Source organism: Seriola aureovittata, chromosome 15 (genome assembly GCF_021018895.1).
Source record: "Seriola aureovittata isolate HTS-2021-v1 ecotype China chromosome 15, ASM2101889v1, whole genome shotgun sequence".
NCBI classification, from domain to species: Eukaryota; Metazoa; Chordata; class Actinopteri; order Carangiformes; family Carangidae; genus Seriola; species Seriola aureovittata.
Window position 1 is genome coordinate 11,651,059 of NC_079378.1, and position 26,591 is coordinate 11,677,649.

General features: G+C 41.9%; 2 protein-coding genes across 4 annotated transcripts in view; both read left to right on the forward strand.

Annotated features, from left to right (window-relative positions):
• Window positions 1–22,170, forward strand: part of fnip1 (folliculin interacting protein 1) — a 43,829-nt gene extending 21,659 nt beyond the window's left edge. For 2 of the 3 annotated variants that reach the window (XM_056396964.1, XM_056396963.1), the window contains exons 7-18: window positions 1,541–1,624; window positions 4,319–4,390; window positions 6,290–6,425; window positions 7,698–7,899; window positions 8,357–8,442; window positions 13,239–13,385; window positions 15,289–15,458; window positions 16,538–18,287; window positions 18,448–18,613; window positions 18,818–19,018; window positions 19,163–19,278; window positions 19,759–22,170. In XM_056396964.1, coding sequence (XP_056252939.1) covers window positions 1,541–1,624; window positions 4,319–4,390; window positions 6,290–6,425; window positions 7,698–7,899; window positions 8,357–8,442; window positions 13,239–13,385; window positions 15,289–15,458; window positions 16,538–18,287; window positions 18,448–18,613; window positions 18,818–19,018; window positions 19,163–19,278; window positions 19,759–19,837 — 3,209 coding nt within the window. In that variant the 3' untranslated portion in view covers window positions 19,838–22,170. The remainder of the gene's footprint in view (window positions 1–1,540; window positions 1,625–4,318; window positions 4,391–6,289; window positions 6,426–7,697; window positions 7,900–8,356; window positions 8,443–13,238; window positions 13,386–15,288; window positions 15,459–16,537; window positions 18,288–18,447; window positions 18,614–18,817; window positions 19,019–19,162; window positions 19,279–19,758) is intronic. The other variant, XM_056396965.1, reaches the window with a different exon arrangement.
• A 1,865-nt stretch (window positions 22,171–24,035) lies between these two features.
• The window catches only part of rapgef6 (Rap guanine nucleotide exchange factor (GEF) 6), a 144,191-nt gene continuing 141,635 nt past the window's right edge, over window positions 24,036–26,591 (forward strand). The window contains 1 exon segment of the mRNA XM_056398160.1: window positions 24,036–24,466. Coding sequence (XP_056254135.1) covers window positions 24,392–24,466 — 75 coding nt within the window. The 5' untranslated portion in view covers window positions 24,036–24,391.

Genomic DNA, 26,591 nt, shown 5'->3' on the forward strand with positions numbered 1-26,591 from the left:
AGTAATGGTAGCTGGGGGCCCAGCAGGGGGAGCACTTAGGATAGATAGACTCTTAGGAGAAGCAAGGAAGAAATCCAGGAAGAGGAAGTGTTTTTAAGTGGGGGTGTGGCCTGTGTGAGCCCCTTTGAGACCATGCGGTTAGTCCAGGTGAGGTGGCCTGTATTGTTTGCTTGTATCGAATTGGTTTGTAGTGTGTCTGTGGCTGCTTAGGTGAGTTTGTTTGTTTTAGGTGAGTTGCATGGTGTGGTGTTAGAGTATGAGGGGTGTAGAGCACAGCCTAATCCGGCGGGGGAGAGCCAGCCTAAAAAGGCCCCTCTCCCTGACTCTACATCCCTCATTGTCTTGGAGAGTGGGGGGGTGGGGGGGGCAAGAGCACAGCCTAATCCGGCAGGGGAGAGTTTAGCTCAAAAAGGCTTCTCTCCTTGACTCTGCCTCCTTCAAAATGGCCGCCACTTTCTCCAACTGTTTAGGGGAGTTTGTTTGCTGAATCTGCTAGTGTGTTTTGTCAGAGTCGATGATGGTGTTGTTTGTGGTAGCATAGGCAAGATAAAGAAAATGGTGGTGTGAGGAGCAGTGATGGCTGGCATTAGGGGAGTGACTCTGGGACGCCAGTGATCACTGTCTAGCCTCCTGGAGGTGTCGTGGGACCAACTAGACGAAACACTGGTGAAAGGAGGTTCCCACCTGATGACCCCAAAGACATGTTAGTTATCACTGCTCATTAGTCTGTACAGCTAAATTAATAGTTATCATAGGACATGTTAAGCTTAGGGAGCTATTCACTGAGTCTGGTCCATTTTCTGTAGCACAAGCTTTGTGTTTATCTTAAAAGATAATTTTATTAGGATTACTTTTATGTAATTTAATGGAAATCTGATTCAGTTTCTAATATTGCCTCAGTAACTATCAGTGTTTATCTCTCCCTTTGAGGAATAACACAAATGTAATGGAATACTTGACTGTATGAAACATTGTTACTATTTACAGCTTAAGGGCAAGTGCAACTTGAATTTTGCCCTTTGTTTAGTTTATTTCACGGTTGAAATGCCTTTGTAGAACTTTTCGTAAGCAGCAGGTTTTGTTTTTCACTTTCCTACTTTTAAACATTCCTGTTTGATTACAAACCAGACTGGAAAGACTGCCAACAGCTCTCCCTTACTGCTAGAAAGACAAATATTAAGAACTGTTGGCAAATTCTATCCTATCTGTGCATTTTCTCTCTCATCCTCACAGAAAAGACAAAAATTATCTGCTTTTGCGCATCAGATCTATAACCCATCACCGTTTATTTGTTTGGTTAGCTGTTTTTTCTGTGAGTGATACCATCCTTCCTGTTTGTCTCTGACTGACCTACCAAATGATGGGCATTATTTCATTCCAGACTAAAAAGCTCCTGTAACTCAGTTGTTTACTACAAGATGGCTGGACAACAGGAGGTTGCCAGTTTTCCTCCTTACTCATTCACTAACCATGGTTCATGTTTTTTGTCTTTTTGCCCTCTTCCTTTCTTCTTTTCCATGTTTCTGTTTGTGCTGCGCAGGATTTTCTCAGCTCTGCAGCCCTCGCCGGGCCTTCTCTGAACAGGGCCCTCTGCGCCTCATCAAGAGCGCGTCTTTCTTTTCAGGTTGGCGCTTAAAACTGGCCATGACTGACGTGCCAGTTGCATGCATGTGTATTGGCTGTAGTTGCAGTGGTAGTGGCTGAACAGGCCTTGACTCTCAGCGACTGCATGCCTGTATGGTGGTTTTTGCACTAGAAGTGGTAGCAGTAGTCATAGCATGCAATGTCACAGCACGTCTGCAAATAACTTGGGTCAGATAGTAGCTGCAGAAATAATGTTTGGCATGTTCTCCAAAACCAGGATAATATCTTCCCTTTAATATAGTCTTTTTGGGCATGTGAGAGCATTTGGATTCAAATCCAGGTGGCACCAAATAACTGTGAAAATGTAGTCCCTGGTCTATTCCAAGACACCCCCCACCTTTAGGTTACATGTTTCTTATATTTCCAAATGCTTCTCAAGATTTGCGGTTAACTTAAAGTAGACAAACTGCTATCAAGTAAATCAGACAGTTTTGCTAATGGCTGTGTCAAATAAGACAATGTCAAATAAATCATTAAATATACAGAACTATCTGACCCAGGCCTGGAGGTATGTCACGCACGCAGAAATGGTGTGCATGAGTGATGACTGGTGTCGGTGGCTGTAGTTCTAGTTGTGGTTTTTGCAGTTCCTTCTATTCACTCTCATCCTTTCACTAACTTGTTGTCTTTGACAGTGTCTGTGATACTTGGGCAATACTTGGGCATATTAAGGCTTAATGTATGTTTTTGAATATCAACTACAGTATGCATTCATAGAATTTTGCCAATATGCTATTTAATTATTTTTTTGAAAGTTTAAGCTTAATTTTTTCTTTGTTATAAACCTTTAATGATCCAAAATTGCCTCAGCATGCATGGAGCATCCTTGTCCACATTCATACAGTTTTACAGTCTCTCACTGAGAGTTGATGGCCACCAAGCAGCTCCATCTGAGCGGCTGGTGGTAAAATGCCCGGTTGAAGGGCGCCTTGGCAGTATAAGAAAATATATAAAAAAAAGATACTTATTTTCCCTGCTGAACTTTTCTCAGACTGTCCAGGTATTTAAACCAGGACTATTTCAGTCACTATCCAACTTCCTCAAATGTGCATTGTAAGATCGCCTCATCGATCCCTGCCAGTGACTGTGAAACCTGCTTAAAATAGGGGTACCTGTTCGTTATAGAATACTTAACTTATTGGTAATATTGTTTTAAACCTTGCCCATGTATCATCACTGTTAAGAAATGGACTGAATTCTCTCCCAATGAGCTCTTTGATCAGCTTGGTGTTTACTAGCAAGTAGAATAAGTACTGATTCTGCTTGTCCCTCTTTGTGTATTTACTAGGCAAACCAGATGATAACACAAAGTCTTTAAAGCAAATACTTACTTTATTTTCACTGACACTCCAACTTTGAGTGCAACAGTAGAATGATATATATCCATGCTGATTAGCGAGCTCCATTGCCAGAGGTGGTTATTCCTCACTCTCTTTCACTGGGGTAAAACATCTGCCTTTGCTGTAGTAAAGTGGTGGTGAGTTTTATTAAAAAAAAAGAGCCGCTCCCTGCGCCATGCTGCCTACCCACAATTCTGTTTAGGGCACCCTTAGGTTGGCATGGCATGTAGCACTGTCATTTATGCAATGTTGGTTTGGTCATAAAGCACAGTGTGCCACAGGAGTGCACATACACACACAAACACTCAGATTGCTTTGCCAAAAAAGTCATGTTGACTTGCCCATTAATCATCTCAACCAGAACTATGCTTTCAACAGCACAATCAAATGCTCCATTTGTGGCTTTCACACCTTTGCTGTGAGAATCATTGACATTTTTCCCATTTTACCCCAAAGTGTTGACGAGCAGGACATTTGAGAACAATCACACACGCTCATTGACGTCCATTGCTACAGTGCTTGATGTAGAAAGTGTTATCACAGATGTTGCTGAGCAAAAGCCTATACAGCCATCATGGTTTTTGTCTTATTTGCTTTTCTTGTGACACTTCCTGTTTCTGGTATTACAAAACAAAGGGTGCACTAACAGCATGAGCATCAATCAGTAACAGCCATTTCACAGTAGAAATGAGTCCAGCACCAGCTTGTGTTTGGAGCCTTTATTGTGGTGACCTCACATGTAGAATTTGTGTTGGTTTGTAATCTAATGGTGTTACAGTTGTTTTAGATTGAGTCTTTTATTTTTTTGGTATTTTAGTTGTTACTAAGACATTAAACAGCCATTTAAAACATTTTCAACCTTACCTCTACTACACGTACTTTGTGAACACTTGCACATAATGATGCAGTCACTGGCCAAGCAGTATCAAGAAAAACCATACAGTTTTCCCATAATAGTAACTTTTTGGGGACATTGCTATACTTATAGCTCATCCAGACATGATGCTGATGATGTAAAGCATCCAAAAACATTATCCTTTGGATGTGTTTGTGCTTGTGGTGAGCGGAGCATCCCCAGCATGTCTGGTGCTCCATATTAGTGACGACATTGGTTGGTTTCTCATAGGTTGTTTTTTTTCTTTTTTTTTTGATCATCCCTCTCATTTCCCTTTCTCCCCACCTAACCTCTTCTTTTCCCCTTTCCTCTATCTCTTTTCTCTCTCTCTGTCACCCATCTGTCTTTGACTTTTATCTCCCACTGCCCTCTTTCTTAACCTCTTTCCTTTACCTTTAACCCGACCCTTCATCCTCTCTCTCCTCCTTCCTTCTTTCAGGCCACAGTCACCCCATGGACATGCCTGGCCGAGGGCTCTACGACGAGAGGGACAGTGGCATCGCCAGGTCAGGTAGGTTAATAAGACTTGGAGCCAAAGCCTGGATTGACCTACACTCAACACCACTTTCAGTCATACGGCTGAGCTTTTGAATTGGGTTTACATTTATTCTTGTCAAGATCAAGGAGGTCAAGGAACAGAGAAGATCAAGTGTAAACCAGGAAATTATTGGACTAATACACTTCACAAAGTTTGTGCCATCTTGTCTTCACCTAAGACACATTGTATGTTCCCACAAATGAACTCTGGTTCTCATCATCTGGAATTCCCCAAAACATGAATGATGCAGCTGATGAGTTTAGATTTTCAAGCTCTTCCTCTTCCTGCCTGAAAGTGGTTGACCCGCTTTAACTTGACTGTTCAAGGTCAAGAGCATGAACATTTACGTAAGCACTGGTTACGTTAACCGGTGGTGCTTAAGCTGCTACTTCACTAGTGTGGCATGCAGACGCAGAGCAACATGCATACAGTTTTCCATTCATTAAAAATTATCCACAGGTGCACCCACTCGTGGCTGAATGGGATGTGTATGGAAAGAGAGAGAAGGGTGAGAAATGCAGGGTAAGAGAGACAACAATTCTCTCTCTACTGGCAATCCTTCAGTATTTTAACCTAAAACCAGAGAAGGCAGAAGATGATGCAGGGGAGGAAGACGGTGTGGACGTCTTTACACGGCCTGCAGGGTCTGGAATACTTTGTGCAATGGAAACTGACCCCACCCCCTCTTCTGTTCCTGACCCCCCTCTACAAACACCACCGTGCCCCACTGGCATGACTGGTACGAGGGGAATTGCGCTTTCTGCTCAAACCAGGGTCACATGCAGTGAGTTAAATATAGCAGCTTTAAAAACCTGTTACTTTTAAATGAGCTTCTAATTCAAGCCTCGACCTCTCATCTCCACTCTCTCCACCTCCCCTTTGCAGTTGGGCTGGAGAGCTCTTTATCTAACTCTGACACACACACAAATGTACATGTCCTTCTGTAACACACAATCTCTTCCCGCCTACCTCCCTCTCCTTTTATTACAGTTCTCTTGCTAAGTCTTCAACCCTCTAGCACAGTTTTCACACACGCACTCACTCATTCACTCACTCCATGAAGTTATCTCTCTTTATCTCTTTGTACACACGCAAGCACATACACACAAGATTACACACTGTCTAAATGGTTCATGTGACTATTGATCAGAGCATGCTGCCTGGGCTGTAAATAACCCTGTGATCTGTGATCTGTGTGTGTGTGTGTGTGTGTGTGTGTGTGTGTGTGTGTGTGTGTTTGTTTGTGTTTGTTGTGTGTGTGTTTGTTGTGTGTGTGTGTGTGTGTGTGTGTGTGTGTGTGTGTGGGTTGTCATTACCATGCCAGCCTGGTGTAAAGCCAGGTTGTCCAATAACTGCAGCATGTGACTGTTAGCACACTAGCTGATATTAGATGTCATATGAAAGGTATCCAGTAATTAGGGGCTGTGTTCAGGGAAAAGAGGAAAGAGCAGTGTGTGTGTGGGGGGGGGGTGTTGTGTGTGCGCGTGCGTGTGTGCATCTTTGTGTTTTGTGTGCTGTATTTGTTTGGCCATTTTCAAGTTCTTTTCTTTGTCTTACTAAGAACAGTTATTGTCCTCTAGATCTCTGTCTAGTTCTGTGTGTTATTGTGTGTGTGTGTGTGTGTGTGTGTGTGTGTGTGTGAGCGCGCGTGTACGTGTGTGTGTGTGTACGAGGTGTCGTTCAGAATGAATAACCCTACGCACTTGTTGTCTGACTCACTCTTGTCCTTTTCTCTTCTGTCACTCACCACTCCCTCCATCTGTTCCCTGTTCCTTTCTGTTCTCCCTCTCCTCCTGCTCTCTTGATTTCTTTAACTGTTCTCTCTACTCGTCTCTCTTCTCCTTCTCTCTATCCCTTCGCCTGTCCCTTTAGCTTCTCTGAGCAGCCTGTTGATCACTCCCTTCCCATCCCCTGGCTCCTCCTTGACCAGCAGCTGTGCATCCAGCTACCAGCGCCGATGGCTCCGCAGCCAAACCACCAGTCTGGAGAATGGTGTTTTCCCCCGATGGTGAGACAAATACAATCATACATGTACACACAATTGTGCAAAAACATTTTACATAGATCAACATGCACTCAAATAGAAAGAAAAATTGCACAAGGTTGCAATAGAAAGAAAGTTATTACACACGCTTTTTAATACAGAGAGACACATTTCTTTGACTGACACACAAACGAGCAAGAGCACAAACACACAAGAGCTTCAGCTAATGCTTTTTTGTCATGAGTGATTAATTTGCCAATTATTTTCTTGATTAACTGATCAATTGGCTAATTCCCACCAAAATTTGGTTATTTGAGGTTTCATTTTGTCTGAGTGCCTCAAAACCCCAGGACAATTTACAATGTTGTTATGTCAGTTTACAACACTTTAAACTGACACAACAAAGACAACCAGAAAATCCTGACAATTAAAAACTGAATTTGTGGCATTTTTGTTTGAAAATGACTTAAGCAATTAATTGATTATCAAAATAGTTGATTATTTGATAATTAATTTGCTGATTAATTTTCTGTCAGTCGACTAATTGTGGATAAATGTGGACTGACAAAGAACACATACTACCTAGTCATTTATCCCCATCCATGTTTCTTTCCTATTTAGGGCTCCTATCAGGCTTTTGTAGTTTATCCTGTTAGGACTTCCTCAGAATCCAACAGGCAGCTGGGAAAATGACACACGCTGCTGTTATGTGCTAATAACACACGCTCTATCCCACACACATACACACCCACACCCACACACCGTGCTTTGGCTAGACTGGATGCCGTGTTGGCCTGTCACTGTAAACGCAGCTGTCAGCCTCAGAGTGCCCTAATCTTCCAGGTGCTCCAGTTCAGCTCGTTTACCAGCTGCAATAGTGAAAAAAAAAGTCTTGGATTAAGTGTCTCGTTACATGTTTTCTTTGCTTAATATGTGTGTTCAAGTATGACAGCTGTTTTTACCGGCAAAAATGTGGATCATATATGTTGGATCATATTTAGTGGTTGTAATTAACAGTATTTACCTCTAGCCAAAGTGCACAAAAGTGAAAGACACGTAGTAAAGGAGCCCCTTAACAGTATTCTAACTAGTTGTTATGTGGGGAGTAGTATGGTAGGTGAGAACTTTATTGATTTTCATGGTAAAATAGGTTTGTTCTAAGAAAAGTACAAGATCTAGATTTAAGTTAATGTTTAGAAGTTACACACACGCTTAAGCCTGCAGAAGTTGTATCGAAGTTGTATCAGATCTGTCTCTGCTCTGAAGTTAACCCCCTGTGTGCCCTGTCCTGATCAGGTCAGTGGAGGAGAGCTTCAACATGTCTGACGAAAGCGCAGGACCGAGCCTTGGCGTAGCTCGGAAGAAGAAGATCGCCATCGGGGTCATCTTCATGCTGTCCCCCAATCCTGAGGAGAACAACCGCTTCCAGGATTTCTTTTTCTCCCACTTCCCTCTCTTTGAAAGCCACATGAACAAACTCAAGAGCGCCATCGAACAGGTGAATTAATGCGTACGGCTGCAATTATAGGCTAACTGCATGTTGCATTTCTCTTTTGTGTTTCTTTTACTGATGTCAACATGAATATTTTTACCTACTCTAAAATCAGTGTTCCAAGGTTTGTGGAGATAAGCCTGTCTTTTTAACAGTGAGATATGTACAGAACCCAAATGCAAACTTTACACCTTTGCTACCCTTTGTAATGATCAGAGTTGCTGTCAGATTGACTGGTCAATCTGTCAGCCTGGTAGCTGATAGCTGTGGGTTCTGTTTACTGGTGTCTGTAGTTGGCACTGTCAAAGCTCTGGATGACTTCCAGGTTTACCCCCCACCATCCCCTTTGCCCCCCGCCGTGTCTTCTCCCTCACAAATTCCTTGCTCCACCTTTCCTCTAACTTTGTTTGTCAGCTTCAGTGCCAAATATCTCAAAGCGTGTGTGTGTTGTGTCACTCTCAAGGCCATGAAGATGAGTCGGCGGTCAGCTGATGCCAGCCAGAGGGCCTTGGCCTACAGCCGAATGGTGGACGGGCTCAACGAGTTCAGGTTGGGCAACAATTTGCATTGACATGACAATAATCTTACATAATTTGCATAATTTAATTTCTACTTTTAATACTTAATATAACTTTATAATTGTATAACTGTGATTAAACACAATCATTCAGCAATATAGCACAAATTACAACAGTATGTTTTATATAGCACAAAAACAAAAATCACTCAGAGTGGCAAAATGTTCACTGTCTTTTTACTGTATGTTTATTGACAAAATCTCACTGGCATTTCACCAAAGCAAACATCTAGGTTTCATTCACTTTGTATGTACTGTAGCCAAACACTCATTTTCTCCTTGGGAACATAGCAAGGTCTCCACATTATGGAAGGCTCTGGAAAAATGTGACATTTAAAATCTGTTTCCAGGAAACAGACGTTGCACTTAATAGACATATCTGGTATTACCATGTAATCTGACACAAGACTGTGCTCTGCAACGTGTATCATTCATTGTGTTGATATCAGTCCTCATTACAGACAGTGAGACACTGGAAAATTGTGTGGTAGACAAGATTTTGTTTCTTGATAGTGAGGGAACCTGGGCAGGATAAGGTGCTGGAAAGGCAGGTGTGATGGAAAGAAAAAGGGAGGTAAAGGACCTGTACTGGAGAATGAAGGGCAAAAAATAGGCATGACACTAAGCTTATCACACACTGAGAGGAAAGATAAAGGAAAGACTAGTGTCTTACCTTCCAAATATTTTTAGAATTTCTTTTTATATATTGTTTTTTACTTTTTCTAAACTAGTGTTTGTCAGAATTGCAACTTTGATAAAAAATATTGCAACTTTCATAAAAAACAATTTTTACAGATGTCCCATTTAAACTCCTTAAATAAAGTTCTAAACATATAGTGGGATCCAGCAGACTGAGACTGTCTAACACACCAGGGCTTATTCTTAGACAGTAGTAGCAAAGTGTAATATTCCTTAAAGTAGGTCACTAGGTGCCCATACTTATCCTGTGTTACTTATGTAACGACACTAACATTTGCTTTAATAATAATAACAGCTTTAATGACCTGAGAACTATTTTACACATGTCTTTTATTCCAAGCGCACTTTGTCAAGCTGGTCGGTTGTCAGAGAAGTAGACAGTAAACTTGCTGGTAACATCTGACATTTATCAGCTTCTGTGGCTTGCAGACAAAAGAAGCATCTCATTTATCAATGTGGATTACAAGAAAACATGATTATGTTCACTGGTCAATGGTCACATTTTGTTGATGCATTACTCCAAAAAAGTAGTTTTTTTATTTAAAAAACTTGAATAAAAGCTTCTTGTTGACTTTTTGTTGCTGGACTATTAGAAAAGACTACATGGTAACTGTCAGCGAGCGTTTAATGTCTGTTTAACAAGGTGAATTTATGGGATCTGAAGGTAACAGAGGTGAGCTGAGGGGATTCTGTTATTCTGCTCTAGTTACTGAAGCTGTGTGCTGAGGTGTTGCAGCAATCAATAATTAATTGGTTGATCTGAGGATAGTGTGATGCTAACATTATCTGCCCTTCCTCATATGTTCATTTCTTTGTGAGTATAAAAAATAATTGATTACATGCATACTAAGCCAAGTAAGACATGTTGAAATATGTTGGGTAAAAGAAAGGAGGAACATATTGTTCCCTACCTGTCTTGAGCAAACCATGTTGCATTGCAACTCAAGTGCATGCTGGGAGGTCTTGCTCTAGGGCTTTGCTTGTGTTTAGGCAATCTCATTGACCATAGTTTTAGAAGCTGCCAGTTAACTCTGCACAAGTGTGTGTGTGTGTGTGTGTGTGTGTGTGTGTGTGTGAGAGACGTGCTTGTCATCTCTGTAGGACTATTTGGTTCTCACACACTCAAAACACACAAACTTATTTAATGTGTGTGTGCATACATGCCTTTCTCCGCTGCTACTTTCACTTGCCACTCACACACTGGCAGGCAGTTCCCTGTCTGAGGTCCCCTCATTGCTGCAGTCATATGCCTGTTGGCAGCCCGCCACAGCAACCCAAGCCTCCTGAGTGGCAACCCTATCTAGCTCAGGCACTGGCCACGAGCACCAGAATAGTAAATAATATACGAGTGCCGGCAGGAGGAATGCTTTTGCACAGGACAAACAAAATATCTGTAAAATCTCACCTTCAGATAGCAGCTAAATATAAGTGTTGCCACCTTTGCCATTAAGGGGGTTTGACTTCATGGAACATTACAGAAGGAAACTGGAAGAAATGCTTTTGCTTACTGCTGATGCTACTTTGACGTAGTTGGAGGAAAGGCACGCACACATACCCATGCATGCTGGCAAAGATAAGCTGCACCTTTTGGCAGACGCATGTGTACATAAAAGTCACACCAGCCTATACTGGGGTTATGTTAGGTTTTGCAGCTAGATTACAGGCATGGGTTCTGTGCAAAGCAAAACACTTAACACAACAGGATTTTCTAAATCCCATTTTACCACACATACATACAAGAGTGCACTTATCTTTTCAGATGCATGCACCAAATGGCAGCCATCAAAAACAGTGGCCCCTGCAGCGTTGTTACAGAAATTCATGCCCAACATTGTGTTTAAAGTCTATAGCGGCATAAAATCAACTGAAATTAAAGCAAAAAATACATTTTTAGTTTCAGTTTTATACTAAACATTTGACTATGAGTGGTAAATCAGTGATACTAAAACCTTCATTTTGAATCAGAAAGTTCAGTGTTGTTTGCTTGAATGTGTTAATCTATGAATTTATGTAACAAACTGAAACAGTTGATTTGTAATTGGAACCAAAATATTTCAATGACCATAATTGTGCAGCTATAACTTGCCATGTGTACTAGACTCTTTAAATTAGGTTATGAAAACACAACACATCACAAAGCCAAAAGCCGTAGATGTGGTCAGGAATGTTCAAATTGATGCCCTCCATAGTGAAGCAAGTTAAATCTGTCTCCTCAGTCTGACGCACCATTTTAATTTCACATCACAGGCGCACTCTTTAAAGTTCACCTGAACAGCTGCTGCAGAAAGGCTGAGACCAGATCTCCCACTCATCTAGCACTGGCTCGGCCTCAGACCTCTGCCCACTGGGGGCTTTTGGTAGATGAATCTACACCACAGCAGGGTCAAGTAGGGCTTAACAAGGCCCCGGATAAGTCAACCCGTTTATAACACAGGAATGAATAAAGCACTATTAGGTCATTTGATGCTGCTGTCCAAATGACGGATCATCCCTGCTGCTCTGCTGACACTGATATGTAAAGAGAGTTGGAGACATGTTTTGTATGTGTTGACATCAAGTCCATTCGGGTTTGCTCCTGTTACGGCCACCGAGTACTGTGATTATTAATGATTCATCAGTGTTTAAATGATTCTTGCCAAGACTTCGATCAGTCTTGGTCTCAATCTTTCAATGTAAAAGTTACGTTTCTTGTAATTTTTTCCTATGCACTGGTGCACTTGTTCTTGTTGAATAATTCACTTCTTGGACTGAGACTGACAGTTTTTGGTTAGGCTCAGGCCATCATTTGAAATTAAACATTTAACCAAACTGGAGATTGATCACCACAGTGAACTACACTCCTAACTGATAATCTTGAGAGCACAGGTTTAGAGTTACAACACTAAATAGCTTAGTCTAATAAGAACTCCTTGCAACAACTGTATTGCAATAGAGTTGAATTCACTAGTTCTTCTTTTTACACCAAGTTGAAAGCTTCTTGTAAACCCAAAGACTACACATGGTGTTCCTGTTCCTGTTTAGAAAAATACACCAATGTAAAATAGCTTGATCACGGGAACATTGGAGCCCAAGCAATGGCCACTTTCACTGTGTGACACCTGTGTTTTCTCTCAGCATGCAGCCTGTCTGCATCTCCCCTGTCACTGGGTTCTTTATAGGTCAAAGAGACTGTACGTTTACTGCAGAATTAACCTTGTTTGCAGCCTGTGATCTCACTGCAGTTTCTAGTCAAACTAAATAAAGCTTCGAAAACAGCACAGAGTTTTTGTTTCTTATCAGCAGCACCTATGAAGTCTTGTGACAGATCACCTGCGATGATAGCAGTTGGTTACTTTACTTTTAAGTTAGGCTGGCTACGCTGCTGTATTAGATGTGTTTGCAGAAGATTGTAGTTGTAATATGGATTCAGTTTATATGTTTGCAACGAGTAAGAGTTAGCAGACAAAACACCTCATTATCTGATAAAAAAAAACTGACACCTTTTTTTTTTTTTTAATTTCTGTACTATTTTGCATTTTTAAACCCAGAATCCAGCAGCTGCAGTCCATATTTCAGCTCTGACTAAAAAACGCCTGATTCTCTACATTCCTCAGGCTGCAGAGATTCCCCTCTGCCCCTGTGTCAAAGCTTGGCCCCTGGCCGAGACATGCTCACCAACACGCCCCACGTTCCATGGAAACTCCAGTCCTTCTCAATGGACAAATGCCCAAGCCGAGCCACATACAGATAGTTATACACACAGACACAGTACAAGAGGCAAGTGTGTGTGTGTGTGTGTGTGTGTGTGTGTGTGTGTGTGTGTGTGTGTGTGTGTGTGTGTGTGTGTGTGTGCGTGCGCGCATTTGTCGGACTGTCAGTGACACACACACAGCCAGGGTCTCCCATGGCCTCAGTGCAGACAGCAAAGCTCTGTGAACTGAGATCTCTTTTGTTTACCCCGAGAGACAATAACGTGCCTGTTCTATCTCTGTCTGTTTTCTCCCTTTTCCCCTCTTTCCCTTTCATTCGCTCTTTCTCCATGCCCTCTCCTTCTTTCATCCCTCCCACCCTTGCCGTACCTCATCTCCAGGATGACCATCTGCGACCTCTACACCATGCCTCGGGTGGCTGAGCCTGTCTGGTTGACTATGATGTCTGGAGCGTCAGAGAAGAACCAGCTCTGCGGCCAATTCATGAGAGAGCTCTCCCTGCTGATGGAGCAGGCCTCCAAGAACCAGTTGAGTGTCTCCTTGTAGTCACACCTGGTCTACCATCAGACACTGAATTTTTTAAAATGTTGCACAAGTTTAAGAAGTTGCCTACACCGGAATCAAGGGAACTGCATGAAATGCATTTTCAAACACATATCATATCGCATGCTGGTTTTCAGCAGTTGTATGGATACATCAGCCCACCAGTATTTTAACATTTTGAGCGAACAGAAAGCAGACAGGCATCAAGCAAACTCACAGATACAAAAAGGGAAAGACATTCAAGTTAGTACTCGGGCATTAAGAAATGTTACACATCACACAGAATAGTCTATCCACATCTTTTGTTGGCTTGTACTTCCTGGACAGGCTTAACTACAGAGAAACACATGCAGATTCACACACACACTATTCATTTTCTCTCCCACATACACACATTCTCTGGACTGTCTCTCCCTTTCTTACACTTAAACACACACACACTTTATTTGTCTGCCTCAGAGGGAGCTGTGAATGAGAGGCTCCCTGCCAGTCTCTAAATACTTATTGTTTCTGTTACAAAGCCATGTCAAACCACTGCTGTACATATATGAATTGGTAGCAAGGCCTTTATTGAACATAGCACCCATATTCACTACAGTTGATTTAAGTAGCATTCAGCACACTGAACTGAATTGTTGCATCAAGATGATCTTAAACGACAGCAGTAATTGCCTAAATTTTTAAAAAGTGTATATTTTCCTAATCATGATCAGTGGTTGACACAGTAAAGATTAAACCTGTATATTCTGCATGTTGGGAGCTTTCATGCATTTGTAAATACTAGAGCTGCAACTGGTCCAGAGCAGTTCAGTTTCCTTTGGCATGGGCACCCTGTGTAAACAGGACAAAAAAAGCAAAGGCAGAAACCTAACAATTAGGCAAACATAAAGCAAAACTTAAATGTCTGCAAATAAAGAAGGGTGAAAAAAGGGCTTCAAAGCAAAATTGAAGAATACAGAAACTGTATTTAACATAGGCGACTTAACATAGGCTATCAGCATGGCTTGAGAGGGTGGAAATTCAAACATGAGCAACAGAAAATTCATGTTTAAAAGATACCACAGTTCCACCTACACTCTTTGGAAATCTGAAAAAAAAAAAAAAAGCGTTATGGTTGTTCTTGTTCTTTAAATCCCTGTACGCTCTCTGTATGTCAACCATTAATAGAAACTGCGTCTCCCAGGCAACCATTGGTGTTTCTCTATCAGAACCACTTCTTAGATTAAGTCACTGTTTACCCCACCATCGGTCAGGATGACTACCACGCAACTACTTCTACTTCTGACTCCTGAATTAAGCATTGCATTTCCCTGGCAACCACTGGGGTTACTCTATCACATCGTGTCTTTCCCGAGGCATCGCATCAGCATTTCCATGACTGATAGTTTTGATGGTTACCGCAGTCACAACTGTGTTCTAGCACGTGATTGAACTTGACTGCCATGACAGTGTTGAGCCATGAGACAGGAAGGGAAGTAGACACTTGTGGTCAGGAAAGAGAAGTGAGTCATGCTAACACAGCGTGTGTGTGTGTGTGTGTGTGTGTGTGTGTGTGTGTGTGTGTGTGTGTGTGTGTGTGTGTTGTGTGTGTGTGTGTGTGTGTGCGCGTGCGTGCGTGTGCGCGTGATTGATGTATGCGTCTGCACAAGTCTCTGTATGTGTGTGTTACGAACATATGAACAATGGATGTGTGAATGTGGTTTCCAGTTCATCAAGAAAAGGTCCGGCCAAAGTTTTCTGTGTAGTAAGAGAACATCTGACCTAGCTGAGCAAGGTCAGGGGGGAACTCTGAGAAACAGTGTTATTTCTAATAGATAGCAACCAGCTAGGAAGTAAATTTTTGGACTCTCTGGGTTTCTTCTGACCAACCTGTGTCTGATATTCCAGATTCCTCCCCGCCTTATTGACAGCCGTCCTGACCAATCATCTGGCCTGGGTCCCCACCGTCATGCCCAATGGGCAGCCTCCAATAAAGATCTTCCTCGAGAAACACTCCTCCCAGAGTGTCGACATGCTGGCAAAGACACACCCCTACAACCCACTGTGGGCACAGCTAGGTGAGAGAGTCAAACAAACACATAGGCAAAGCACACACAGGTTGAGTGGGATGTACCTTTGTATTCTGTCAAAGCACCTGGCTGGAGGGGAAGTAAAACATAACACCTGTGTTTGGTCTTCATCTTACCTGAAGCTGGAAAGCATCCTAACGTGCCATTGTTAATCATTAGAGCATTAGGACAAGTTAGGACGAGACTATGTTCTCTACATGCAACTCTATTAAGTCTTCAATTTGTATTAGCTAGTCATGTTTATGTCAGTATCATACTGTACGTGTAATGCAATTACTGTAGTCAAGTTTGAATCCTTTCTGTGGTAGCATTTTGCATGAAAGTAGAGATTTTATGTGTTTTATAAATATGTAATTTTCTCTGGTTAATGAGAAGTGGAAACATGTTCTGCAGTGGAGAATGTTGCATTAGAGGAAATCAATAGATACATTTCTGTAAAAACAGTCTGTTGATGTGTGAATAGTGGTAGTTTTTGTATAGATGAATAGAAAGTAATGATATTTCAAAAATACACAGACATCTTAAAGAGTATGTTGAGTAATCCACACTTTCACCTCAAGTGACATAGGAAATATTCAGAAATTGAGTTAATGGTGACACCTAGTGTACAGAGCATAGAACTGCATAAGAAAGCATTGATCCTCAAATCAAAAAATATAACAAGTACAGGTAAAGAGTGAAAAAAAATGTATGGGTAATATTGTTTTAGAAAGATAAATTGGGTATATTTAACTGATACTTGTTGAAATTTGGCTTTATCTGTCCAGGAAGAAATCCAATTTGTGATTTTCTCCCTGTCATATCTTTATATCCAGCATGATCAGTTTAATTCTCAGCCATCGGAGATATGAAAAATACAAAACTTAAGAACAAACTAAGATATGAATAAATATAAATTAACAGTTGATTTTAGGTAATCAAGTACAACACAGTGGTGACTATACTGTATGGTCAGGAAATAAACCTAACAATGTAAATAAAAATGACATGTTAAAATGACTAAATGCATTTAAAGACTCGTTCAGAGATTCTAATGAGTCTTTTTTTCTTTTCGTCAATGTGTGTAGGGGACCTGTATGGGGCCATTGGATCACCGGTGCGGCTGTCGAGGACAGTGGTGGTGGGCCGGAGACAGGAGCTGGTCCAGAGACTCCTCTATGTCCTCACCTACTTCATCCGCTGCTCTGAGCTGCTGGAGACTCACATGCTGGACAGTGCTGAGGATGAGGCCATCGTCATGCCCGGTTCCCTTATCACCACCTCCCTAAGGAAAGGAGAGGTGGAGGAGTCGGACTATGTCCTTGTTACTGTCCATAAACCCAGTGGGGACTACTTGTCCCAAGGTGCCCATGGCCGTCAGACTGAGGCAGAGGACAGTAGTTACCCTTCAGACAATAGCCTCCAGAGCAGCACATATACAGATGCTGAGGTGGAGCATGGCGCTGGGAATACACCCAAGGAGGAAGATGAGGATGAGGAAGACGAGGAGGACAGCAGCGAGAGTCAAGGGTCTAGAAGCAGTGTGCTTCAGACGGGACACAGTCAGGGCACAATTCCCATTATCAGGACTGCAGAAGCAGCTGAACCTGGGGAGCTGCGCAGGGAGTCTAGCAGCCCGCTTGGTACAGAGGCACGAGTGGAGACAGTGCTGCGTGTTGGCTCGGCTTCCCCCAGGGAGCAGGTCTGTGTGCTGGATACAGAGACCAAAGGTGACCTGAAACTTATTGTCCCATCCATACCCACAACCCTTGCATCAAGTCCGTCCCCACCTCCCACCACAGAGCGTAAAAACTCTTGGACAGATGCTGGGATGGATGCAGGGATGGGGAACCAGGCCACCAAAGTGCTGGTTCCTCGGTCTTTGGGAATCCCTCTAGAGAAGAAGCCCCCGGATAAGAACCTGGCCGCCACGGTGCCGGTGCCAGTAATAATGGGAAACACCATGACAGGGCCCATGGCTTTGACTCTAACAGAAGAGGAGGAGCCAGCAACGAAAGTTACTTTCCTCATTGGAGACTCCATGTCTCCTGACTCGGACACGGAGAGCCGCAGAAGGAAGGTGGACGAGGAGATTAAAAAGCATCTCAAGGACAAACTTCACCCACAGCTGCTCTTGCATCAGCAACAACAGCATCATCAGCGATATCAACAGCAACCACAGCAGCTGCAGAGAGGAGCAGATTCAAAGACCAGCAACACCAGTGCATCAGAGGACCAAACCAAACAGACCAAGGCGGCTCCAGCCCTGCAGCGGGTATCTAGTAAGATGCCCCAGTGGAGCCCAAACTGCATGGATGTTTTTGATGAGTATTTCAGCTTGGAGAACCCCGTGGAGACAAGGACAATAGACGATATGGCCAAACGTCAGGAGGCCACTACCACGGACAGTATGCACAAAGACTTGCTGGACCCCTCGGGAGGCCCCCGGCCTGGTGACTTGGGCAGTCACAGCTTTCAGGGTGGAGTGAGGAGTCAGGGTTTGGGTCTCTGTTTAGGTTCAGGTAGAGGAGAGGTGGGGTCCAGCAGGAAGGGAGACACCTTGTTGGATGTCCAGAGGAGATGCAGGTGTGGGTCTACAGACTCCTCCGACACCTGCTGCTGTAGGGGCTGTTCTGTTGAGCAGGATAAGGGCCTTGTGTTGTCAGTCCTCGTCCCCCAGGATGGAAGCAGCAACAGCAAAGAGGACCAAAAACGCAAGGTGGTTCCTGTCAACGACTGGGAGATACCACGCAACGAGAGCTCAGACAGCGCATTGGGGGACAGTGAGAGTGAGGAGACAGAGGACTGGCAGGAGGAAGTGCTCGTGCCCTTCCCTGGGTGAGTAGAATTCAGTATTTATATCAAGTGCTTTGGTTGTAACCAGTAATATCATAGTAATATGATAGTAATTGCAGGGGATATGTGAGAATAACATTTTATATTCATCGTTTTGAAAAACAAAAAAATAAATAACTCATGTCATATGTTTGATTTATAGAGCAAAATTGGTGGAGAACTATTCAAAGCCAAGCATAGCAAATTTTGGTCGGTCTCTGTTTGGAGGCTACTGCCCCACCTACGTGCCAGACTTTGTACTGCATGGGATGCCTAGTGACGAGAAACTACGGCAGAGCCTCATGGCTGAATTAACCCATGCTGTTCAGGTAAGTATTTGGACCTATTCTTTAGGGAGATATACTTTCTCATTGCAATATAGAACACAGAATTTTGAGTATTGCCATACCCTTTTTAGAGCCATGAAATGATATTCCTTACATACACATATAGATACATGCACATGTACGGAATCTGTGTTTTCCTTTATGTATGCATTTCATGGTTTGATTGACTGTTCTTGTCCTCTATAGCATCCAGTATTGGATGAGCCCATAGCGGAGGCCGTCTGCATTATAGCAGACACAGACAAGTGGACAGTGCAGGTGGCCAGCAGTCAGAGACGAGCAACCGATGTCAACAAGCTGGGGAAGGAAGTCCTGGTGTCCAGCCTGGTTTCCAGCTTGTTGCAGTCCACTCACCAGCTCTACAAACTCAACCTCTCACCCAACTTTGTAGGTTACACCTCTCAGTGTTGGTGCTGTAATGTGAAACAGAAAGACCTTCTGTTTTAACCACTGATCATTTGCCTGTATACAGTGATCACTTTGTTTCTTCTGCTTTACCAACCATACCCCTGTCTCTCTCCTCCTCTTCAGTGTATAATGCACCTTGAGGACCGCCTGCAGGAAATCTACTTTAAGAGTAAGATGCTTGCTGAGTATTTAAAGGGCCAGACGAGAGTCCATGTGAAAGAACTGGGCATGGTCTTAGGGTAAGTAGTCAACTTTTATTCTAACGTCACAGGTGCTGAATAGCTCTACCTCAAAGTGATGAGTTCATTACATAATGAAAAACCTATCCCTAGTAATGTGGAGAAAGAGTCGAGGACACCAGATGAATCTATAGAACAAGTTTAAGCTGAGTTATCTGGAGCTGGAGCTCTATTCAAAGTACAAACAACAATTGAAATTTAAGTAAATTTGCCAGGCAAATCTTTAGACTAGATACAAGTGGATTCAGTCCAAGTCAGCTCTGTAGCTGCATCTGTGCTGCAAAAAATAATGTCACACATTAACTTTTTTAGGTGGAAAACAAATACCACATTCAGTGCAACGTGAAGTCACAGTGACCATTGCCTCAGGGTTTATGGCCAGAGAAGAGTTATGTTGAATTGATTTTATTTCATTTTAATTTTGATACTTCAATACCGTGTTCTGATCTTTGCTCTTGTTTCTTGTTTCTGTTTTTGCAGAATCGAGTCCAGCGACCTTCCCCTGTTAGCTGCAGTGGCCAGCACTCACTCTCCCTATGTGGCTCAGATCCTGCTATGAGACTGTAAACACACTGAGGTCCCAAGCAGCCCGAGGAAATCAGTCAAACCTGGGTGGTGCCACTCAAAAAACGGCCGTCCACGCTCCGCAGCTGACCCCCGACATGGTTTCCTGTCCCGTGTGCCTGGGCTCAGTGGGATCTTTGCCTTGAGCCTGAGTGGTGCACGTCTTTACGGACCACAGCCAGCACCGCCCCTCACTACCACTGCTGCTGAATTTGGTGCAATGCTGATGTTGCACCACAGGGTGGGGCTAGAGACCACAGACCTACAGATGGAGTGAGGCTCTGTGGATGACTGAAGCATCCCTCAAATGACCTTCTCCTGTTGTTTGAATGTTTCTTTTTAAAACAGGACTTGTTTATTTTTGGACACAAAAGCCAAAGACTTTATTCATTTTCCCAGGTGAGAATGAAATTTTAAGATATCGACAGTACATTAACAATGAATTTTGTTTTTTCAACTGCTTTTTTCTGTACAATCTTAAACCCAGTCATACAAAGTGAAGGACTACATGTTTAAAGGAAACAGATGGACATTTTTAAACTTTACTTTGAGGTAAATATCATTGAGAACATTTATCAATCTCATGCCAATTATGTCATGTTGTTTATCTTCATGTTTTTGTTTACAAGCCAAATTTCCCTGAGATATCTCAACAAATCTGACAAATTTAATTTCTTTTTTGTCAAATTGCAATGCACACCTGACTTTAAAGCCTATGTTTTTGTGGCAGAGGTGGTAATCGATGCACACCGTGATTTTTAGTTCAACAAACTGGTTTTGAAATGGCTAAAAGTGGCTTTGACATTCTTATCATAGGTACAGCACTACCTCAGATCTTCATATGGGCAGTGGATGACACACACATTTACAGCTGCCCCATAGAAAACCCTGAGGTATACTTTTTAAGCTATTTTAATCAGAGGAATGTCAGCGTAAACTGTGTGCAGACTCTATGCTGTGTTCTTTGAAAAAGGGAAGGCTGTTTAATTCTTTAGGATGAGCGTTACAAAAAAAATGGAGGAAAAACATATTTTTGCGTCAGATTGTGATTAAGAAGGGTTCCTTTCTACTGTGGAGCTAAAACATGCACCATCTATGTATATTTTAAAACTAAATGCTGAAATATTTTCACACTTTTATAGCTTTGCCACCTTTATACCATGTTTACGGCTTCGATGTTTGCTGCAGAGGGAGGAGAGAGAGGAGGAACACAGTAGGCCTTATAGTGGATATGTATGTATCAGTTAACACTACTGTATTTTCAGAGATGACAGTTATACTCACAAAAACACACAAAATGCAGAATACAAAACTATGGTAGCACACTTTTATCTTGTTTTCCTTTTGATTTTCCATGACATTGACAGGTAAATGATTTTGGCTGTTATGCCATATACCCAGGGTGCGATTTGCTGAGTGTAAAGAGTTGGTTTCCCAGCTTCTGCTTTTGGATTCTCTCCTGGGCATAAAGTGTAACCTGCAGCGGGGCCAAGGGGCATTATTTCATTATTCTCAATATTACTTTTTTGTCGTCTCTTGACAGCATTGGGAATTAATCTATATTTTCTCTGTTTTATTGCAGACGAAATAGGGTGAGTCAAAAATTTCCCAAAGAATGACTGCATCATTTATAATAAACAGTCAAAAGCAGAGAGGAGTTTCAGATAAATGCACATCCATACTGTCTTTTACCACTGTACCTCTGTGCTGCAAATTTACCTTCATGCCAAGGGAATTGCAGGCAGAGGAACAAAGTAGTGTGGTGTCTGGTAACTTTATTTGAAGCTCCGTATTGTCTACCATTAAGGTGACAAATCCCCAATTGTGGCTCAGGTTTGTGTGTTTTATAACAGAGCTTGTTGATTGGCTTTATGTTCAACTGTACACTGTGAATAACTGGCAGTGTAACCCTGAGAACTGGACAGTGTTTGTTTGTCTCTTTCTATAAAGTCAAATCGCACCCTGAATATGACCCAAGTCTTAATGGAGAAGTGGCATGAATGCATCACAGGCTTCCGGAGAGCTCCTTTTGCTGGTAAAATTGATACATGCTTGTTATTGTATTGAACATGCTCAGCTATATCAGCCTACGTTTTGTACAACCCAGCCATTATGTTTAAAAGGTATGAATTTATATCTGCTATTCCCTCTTTGTATATGAATAAATTATTTAGTTGCTCTTGGTATGTGTAACAGTTCACATAAACTGTACATATTCAGTTTATTTCCATGCATTTGTACAGAATGTCTTTTAAGAACTGTCTCCTCAAATTATTTTTCCCAATTTTATGGGAATGTTGTGCAATAAAGATGCCGATGTTGAGAATTTATGTGTCTGTGGGAATGTTTTATGTCACAGAATCAAAGGGAAAGGAGGGAAAAAAATTCTGGAAAAGTTAAATATTGGATGTGTGAATATAAAATAGTTTTCCCAAAACGGAATACCGGAGATCCAAGAGCTATAATTCAAGTCCAGGAATTTCATAAAGAGAGAGCGAAAAAAAACCCCTCTGTAGTTCTGTACTGACAGTATGTACACATAATGAAATTACCCACAGTAACTAAGCTGTAGATATGACCACATATTGCTTGTTTAGAAGATATTGCATTAAAGCAACATTACAAACAAGCTTTATGTGAAACCACAGGCCTGGCTCTGATACAATGAAGCAGCTCCAGGCTCTTGTGTCTTCACATCTCAGATTAGCAGCTGTGGTTTCTTCTCTCTTCTCCCACAAACGCTGAATAAACTCTCCCAAGATTGTATAATTGTCGCGTGTGAAATGGTTTTAGGCTTGTGGTTATCCCAGTTGGGAAGTCTTATTTTCTTTTTTCTTTACCTCCAAATTGATTTATTTACACGTTTTAATTTTATATGCAGAATAATTTACCCATTGCTATAAAATATATTATTGTTTTTAAACAGACTGGAAAGTAGCTATAAATTAGCGCAAACTCTATGCAAGAATAGGACTTTTGTTTAGATTGGAGGTCGACCGACGTCTAATGCTCACCATCTGGATCACACATTTTACCCACCTTTGAATTTACCACCCTGAAGCTGGCTTTGACGCCACCCCACTCCACCTACTCGCGGCACAGGAGGCGAAACGAAACGAGCATACAACACCGCAGTTATGCAATAAAGAAAGGAGTGTCCTGGCTGGAGGCGTATACACTGGCAGCAAACATGAACGTGTCTTCTGTCAATGAGGACATCACTGTAATCCCACCTTTCCTCACGTGTGTGGCTATTTTAGGAGGCGATCAGAAAGTGACACTAAAACAAGTGACTGCCATGTCAAATGTTTCATCTAAATTTAAACAAACTAAAGATGCGTTGAGCAGTTGTGTTTTTGCAAGTTAAAAGTTTAACAGTAGAATAAAAAACGCCAACATAAAAGCGTCACTTTGGATTTTCTACTAAAGCAGAATACGTGAATGTCTTGAGTGAGATTCTGTTTTTAAATGCACCTACAATAAACCTGATTATTCCGCAGTTTGAACAGCAACCGTCCATGGTTGTATGAAGTCCCACAAGTCAAAAGGGAGGACCTGTGATGCATTTTAGTACTCCCTTGGAAGCTCGTACGTTTGTAACTCGAAACCAGTAAACGCCGCTTGCAATGATGTTAGAAAACGAGACTATGCAACTTTAGATAAAGTTAACAACACAGCTTTTGTCTTGTAACTGAAAATTTGAAATAAAAGCAAAAAACGCGCCCTTACACAATTCAAAACATGCAGGGGTTTTGCTTCTACAGCCTAATTGGTCTGGTATGACCAGTAGCCTTTGGTAGCTAATAATAACTAATGTTAGCAAAACTTTAGATAGATGTTGCCATGACACTGATTAGCTAGGTTTTTATCCAAATATAATGAAAATCTTAACCGATTTTTGAGAAAAAATGATTGCGTTTTCATTGTGATTGTGTTTCAATCTGCTATCATTATTTGAATATTAAAAATTGGTTCACTGACATAAATTCACTGATTCTCCAGTCAGATGCCATATGGCCTAACTATTACCCAGTTATTTGCCCACTCCCAAGCGCTGAAATCCAATGTTTACAAAAGTAGCCATCACTTATGATGTTCATGTGACACTCATGAATCATTATATTCCCGACAGTATTTGAATGCAGCATCATCTCAGTCCAGACAGATGTCGTCTGCAGTCTCAGATCTAGAAGAGGAGGGATCTAAATCTGAACTCCTGGATCTGTCTGACGGTCGCTACCGAGGTGGATATTTCCTTTAACCAAAGATGTACACACTTCAAGACAGGAGGTCCAAAAGATTTAACTTTCTGTCACTTTCTTTTTCGGACGCTCAGTAGTTGAAAGTGAAGTTGTTTTATTCTCTCCTGGAGAAGAAGGAGCTCCTGGTCGGTCCGTTTAGGAGTGAACTCCATCCATGCTCGGCTCGACGAGGACGAGATCCAAGGGGATGTGATTTTGTTCAGCCCGGGTCGGCTAAAGAGCAGCTAGGAGAAGTGAGATTATCTAAGGAGGAAGTAAAAGCCCTTTGGTGGATTTGAGCCGAAGTTATGAAAATGACTGGAGCCATGGAAACTTCTTTCAAACTGGCTTTGAAGAAACCGCCCTCGCTGCGGACAGCAGAGGTAAACAAAACTATCGTGTCTTTAATTAGCATTGCCTTGCTAATGTTAGCCAAAAATCAAACAACAAGACAAAAAGTGTTGCTTCACCTCGCTGTAGGAAAATCCACTCAGCTGTCAGATGAGTTATCATTAAGACTACTAAGTACAGTCACATATTAAATATTACATGACTTAACTGTTTGTAACACTGAAAAAAGTAGAGCACTTGGCTGCATGTTCAATTCAGAAATGACGCTCAAAGAGTCAAACAAAATCATACAGGACAAAGTGTATCAGAGGCTTCAGTGGTACCCAAACTGGGGTGCAGGGGCTGTAGTGGGTCCTTAGCAGGGTCTCAGGGGTCCCCATCAAAATAACTCTCCTCTCAAGACGGACTGTTTTGACCTGGAAGCTACAGAACAAACTTTTTTATAACGTAAGAGCTTCAAGCTAAGGACTGGCAGGTTTTGGTCCTTGGCATGGCAAAGTTTGGGGGAAACTCTCTTACTGTACTGCATTCTGGGCCTACAAATACAGCCTTACTGAACAAAACATAACGTCACAGCTTCCCATCAGAGGGCTTATGTCAAAGCCCAGGAGATAGTTTGTGTAAACTTAAGTTTGAATGAGGCCAGTTAAATTTAATCACTGCTGCTGTGACATCCATCCCTCCCCCTTCTCTACCTCCTCCCTACTCGAAGCTGTGGAAACACAGCTGGCTTGTCATTGCTTTAGTTACGCTCTCTGCCCAAAAATAGCTCACACCGTACTCCCTTCCATGTTCAGCTGCTGGTAATAGTTTTGAAGTGCTAGCACTTTTCAAACACTATCAGAGTACAAAAAAATGTTTAAAAAAACAGCTAGCCTTCAGCTTTTCAGCTTTTCATGATGCTTTTGAATAGGCCCCTTTTTATGGCTCTAATCCTCTGTTTGTTTGTGCGTGCATGGTCGGTAGAAAGCCTCTTTCACACCTTCATAGTGGGTTGTTGTACACACTTGAATCAACCATAAAAACTGTGTTTAGTCCACAAATATATGACACATTCATAGCGGGAAAGTGGATCTGTGATTTGGTAATCAACTACATGATAGCTAGCCCTTTGATAATATAACCAAATGTAGCCTCATCCACCTGAATTCAGTAGAAAAGAGCTCTTTATGCTGGCATCTCTTTTTACGGACATTGTACACTCCCTGTTTCTCCTTGAATTTAAAACATTAACTGCACTGATATAGAAGAGGTGAAGGCAAACAAGGTGAAATGTTTCCAGGCAGTTATTCATGATTCATGAAGACATAAATAGTGGTAATGTAGCTCTCTCAAAGCATTAGGCATCTGACCATCACATACAGACAGACACAATTATTAAACCTCTCCCCACTGATGAAATCATAGCCCTTAGACAACCAAAATGCCAAGCAGTTGCTCAATAAATCAGAGCTGACTCACCATTTTACCTCAGTGTGAGAAGAAAAAGACTGACAAGATGCAAATTCTCCCAAAAACCTGAAAGAAGAAGAATGGTTAAAACCTTAAAATCCTCCAAAACTTTGAACTGGAGAAATATGAAACTGATATCTTTGAAGTTTTTTGTGAGGTGTCGGTTTCAGAACACGATGTTTGAGTATGGGTGTAGTTGTAGACTTATTCTACCTTTTTTCTACCATTGGTTGTATTGTGTTTTGACATACCACCAACTATGTTTTTGATAGGTCTGGACCTGTTTATGAGAACATAAGTGTGGCCTCCAGATACAGATTTCAGTCTTGACTACTCAGCTCAGGCCTCTTACAGATGAAGGAAGTGTTAGAGTGCATGCGTTTTTAAATTGACATTTAGGGACTTTTTGTAGTACAAAATGCAAAGTAGCTGGACTGAGTCAAGTGGCTTTGTATCCTGAATTGGAAAAGGAATAGTTCGACATTTAGGGAAATATTGCTTATTTGATTTGTGGTGGAAAATTGGTTGAAGAGATACTACTGTTTCACTGCTCCATCAATCTGCACATGTGTCTATGTAAAATGGGAAATTGTGATTTTTATGCTTTGGTTCTAGTACGTATTACGTATTATAGTACCCAATAGACAGTGGCCACTTAAGATCATTCAGTCAAATCAGGTGTCTTGTTTCCACAGTTGTCCTTCA